Source organism: Propithecus coquereli, unplaced genomic scaffold (genome assembly GCF_000956105.1).
Source record: "Propithecus coquereli isolate 6110/MARCELLA unplaced genomic scaffold, Pcoq_1.0 Scaffold15, whole genome shotgun sequence".
NCBI classification, from domain to species: domain Eukaryota; kingdom Metazoa; phylum Chordata; class Mammalia; order Primates; family Indriidae; genus Propithecus; species Propithecus coquereli.
Genome location: NW_012139413.1, coordinates 2,341,897 through 2,345,347, shown reverse-complemented (window position 1 = coordinate 2,345,347; position 3,451 = coordinate 2,341,897). Strand labels below are relative to the sequence as shown.

Here is a 3,451-nt window from a genome sequence, read left to right as displayed (position 1 = left end):
AAAAGTCAAAAAGTGACACTAGCCTTGCCCTGTAACTGATGGGCAGAAAGGAGAAAAGGAAGGAACAGAAGGGAAGGAGGAAGAAAGAAATGAAGGCAACTAATTTCAAGTACTACAAAATAGTGAAATCATAAAATTCCATAACTCCATTTTCTCTTCCATGACACTACCATGGATCTTGATGAATTTCTATCTACTATAACCTCCCATTAAACACCAACCACCATTCTCAGTCTGCTTCCAGGTAAAAATCCCAAAGGGAAAGTGAGCTAATTCAATTTTCCTGTTTAAAAAAAAAATCTGGCCCTTCTGAAATATATTCTGAAATATAACCCAGAATACAGACAAATGTAAATTTCAGTTCTCTGCAGCAAGCCCTTTCTTTCACAATAAATAAACAAATAATTGTTGTCCTCATGCTCAAATTATTTATCTTTAAAAACAAAGTGTTTAATTCTTCTTGGGCTCCTTTTAACAAGATTGCTATAATTGTAAACTGTGTCAACTAAGATTCTTAAGACCATCTTTCGAAACCAAAAATTCAGAATATGTATGTGCAAAAGGCATCAAAATTTTCACAAAGGTCAACTGCTGGGCTCTCAGTCCAGTGCCTTCTGTAGAATGACATCCGAGGGGTTAAGCACTTTAAAATAATTGCAGTTATGAAATCCATATTTCTCATTACCTTAATTCACACCATATATATATATTTAATTTACACACACACATATATAAATCAACCTAATTTGTACACTATGCTAAAATTCTACATAAGGAGATCAACATATGGAACTGTGAGTAGGTTATTACCATAGTGTCCATGTATATGTACAATAAGAATCAGATTTTAAGGAAGAGAAATAGAAAAGTAAACCATAATATCCTTCTCCAACTCCACTTTTGACCTGATATCCTTAAAACAAAAATTGGAAAATTCAAGGGTAGTGATGGTAAGGAACAAGGGAAGAGCTTAATGATTTTACTAAGAAATAGCTAATAACTGCCAGGGTTTAGAAAACTAATTTCACCTGTGAATACAATTTAGTTGGTGACTGGAGTGTTTATTTTACCTTATTGTAAAGACCAGACATCATAGATTCATATACATAACTATTTCGCAAAATATTTTTATGTCAGACACAAAAATTCATCAGGTCAACTTCTCCTCATAAATACCTCATCTGGATGTAGCAATAATCCCACTGCTCTTAAATATTTTGTGACTGAGAGAAGTTATAGTGGCAGTTTCAGGATGTTAACAGCTGAAGACTTTACAGGTTGGGAATGGGGTCAGGAAAGGGATATCTGTTGCTAAAACCAGTAATCCTGTAAAAATAAGGGTATGTTTCAATTTAAATATACATGTGCTGTTGTCCCACAGTTTGTGGTTAATGTAGGTACATCATTATGATACTGAATTCCTGGGATATTGGTCTTTTATTTGTACCTTCACTTGACTTTGGAAAAGTCCTATCTTTGCTCTCAGAACCTGTTTTCTCATATCCAAATCAGACCTGTGACCAAGGCGAGCTTTACCTGCTTGCCTTGGCCTTCTCTCATTTCCTATAAGACATGCTAAGAAAAAGGAAGATGTTATAAAACTAGGTGAAATTGGCTGACTTCTCTTCCAAGATTCATAACTATAGAATACCTTATAAGATTCTATAATTTTATGTAGAAGGAGTAGTTAACAAACCTTATATAATAAAGCCATCAATTAAATTGTGTTGTACAAGGTGCTTTTTTAATATAATAACTATTTTTTAAAAGAACATGCATATTAAATTAGAATGCATCTTTTCGCCATATGAGGATCATCACTTAATGAAAATAAAACCACTTCTATGTAACTTACTTCAGTTAAAACAACAAGAAACATTTATAAATCATACAGGAAATGTAATATTTTTAAAGTTCATTCTTTTTTGTTTATAAAAGTACTATATGCTCATTTTAGGAAAGATGTAAAATTCAGAAACATACAAAGAAAATTAAAAATAATTATCCTACCACCCAAAAATTATATTTAAGAACATTTTGATGCACAATGAATATATAGTAATCTCAGATGTAATGTTTGTAGTTTTGACTTTGCTTGAGCATATAACCTTAACTCCTTGGCATATAATCTGTTACAGTTTTGCTGAAGCTTGAATTTTAATCATGAATCTGATTCTGAGTCCAGTTCTAAGTCTGGTCTCAACTGAGTGAACATCACGGCCAGTAATTATAATGGCCTACAATCCTCACTTCATTGTGGTTCTGTGCTATACTTGTTGTATATAAACAATAACTAACAATTTATACTTTACTGCATATGGCATAAATTATGTACTTTGGAAATATTCACACATTTGGGAATTCATACATTTTCTTGTAAATATTGATTTCTATATCCCCTTCTCCATATTTTTCTTTGTCTTTCCGTCTTTTCATAATAAGATATGGGGTTTTTTTGTTTATTCTACGAGATACAATTGTACTTGAAAACCGGCAGTTTCTATAGATGTTTTTACAATAGAAAAACCTTTCCTTCCTACTCCTACATGGGCAGGTCGATTTTCACTGAAGATGGCTTCAAGCTGGTTCTAATATTTACTCACTTATGCAGGTGCGTTCGTCAGCATGGAGTCTGTATCCCGTAGCACATTCACAGTGGAAGGTGCCCAGAGTGTTAATACAGCGCTGCTGGCAGCCTCCATTCACCACCGCACATTCATCGACATCTAGAGGAGGAAGACAGATGGCCAGGATTACAATGTTATTCCAATGTCAGCTTCGGAGAAGTGGCACAATATTTCTTTGATACACAGTATGTGTTATGTTGTACAAAGGCACCATCTCTGTTGCCACAAATCTTTGCTTGTTTGATCCATTTTGCTCCACTGTGTAAACAGGAAAATGTAGATGGAAACTTTATTGAGCTTTTTAAATCCCAGCAACGATGAGCATAGGGATTGTCTCACAATTTTCTATCTTCACATACTAGTTAATTAGACAGATCTGAGATACAGACATTTCCTTGGGGAAGAAAAAGTGGAGGGGAGAATTACAATGAGCTACTCTATCCGGAGCAGCACACACTGGCAGACAAACACTTATTATTGGTCTGACGCTGCTGAATAAAGCCAGTAATAGAGTTAAGACCTTGAATCTCCTCATGTACTATGGTGGACATCAGGGCAGAGATAGATAAATTAAAATAAAACCATGGTTTGGTGTTCTTAAAAATACATCAGTATATTTTCTCCATTGATTCAGCTTCTTCCTTCTCACTCCAGGTGCCATTTTCTGAAATATCATGCTTATATAAGAGGTTACTTTAATTTTAGAAAACATGGAAAGAGGTCAAGATTCATGATCACCTACGTCTTGTCATCAGCTAAGGTCATGATAAATAAATATAATGGTCATCTTCCGTTAGGAGAGAAAAATCAATTTATCTCTCAGA

General features: G+C 34.2%; 1 protein-coding gene across 1 annotated transcript in view; it reads right to left on the bottom strand.

Moving 5' to 3' along the window:
- LOC105806928 (matrilin-3-like) overlaps nucleotides 1-3,451 on the bottom strand; it is a 256,161-nt gene that overhangs the window by 89,332 nt on the left and 163,378 nt on the right. The window contains exon 3 of the mRNA XM_012640161.1: nucleotides 2,604-2,726. Within this exon, the coding sequence (XP_012495615.1) occupies nucleotides 2,604-2,726 (123 nt within the window). The remainder of the gene's footprint in view (nucleotides 1-2,603; nucleotides 2,727-3,451) is intronic.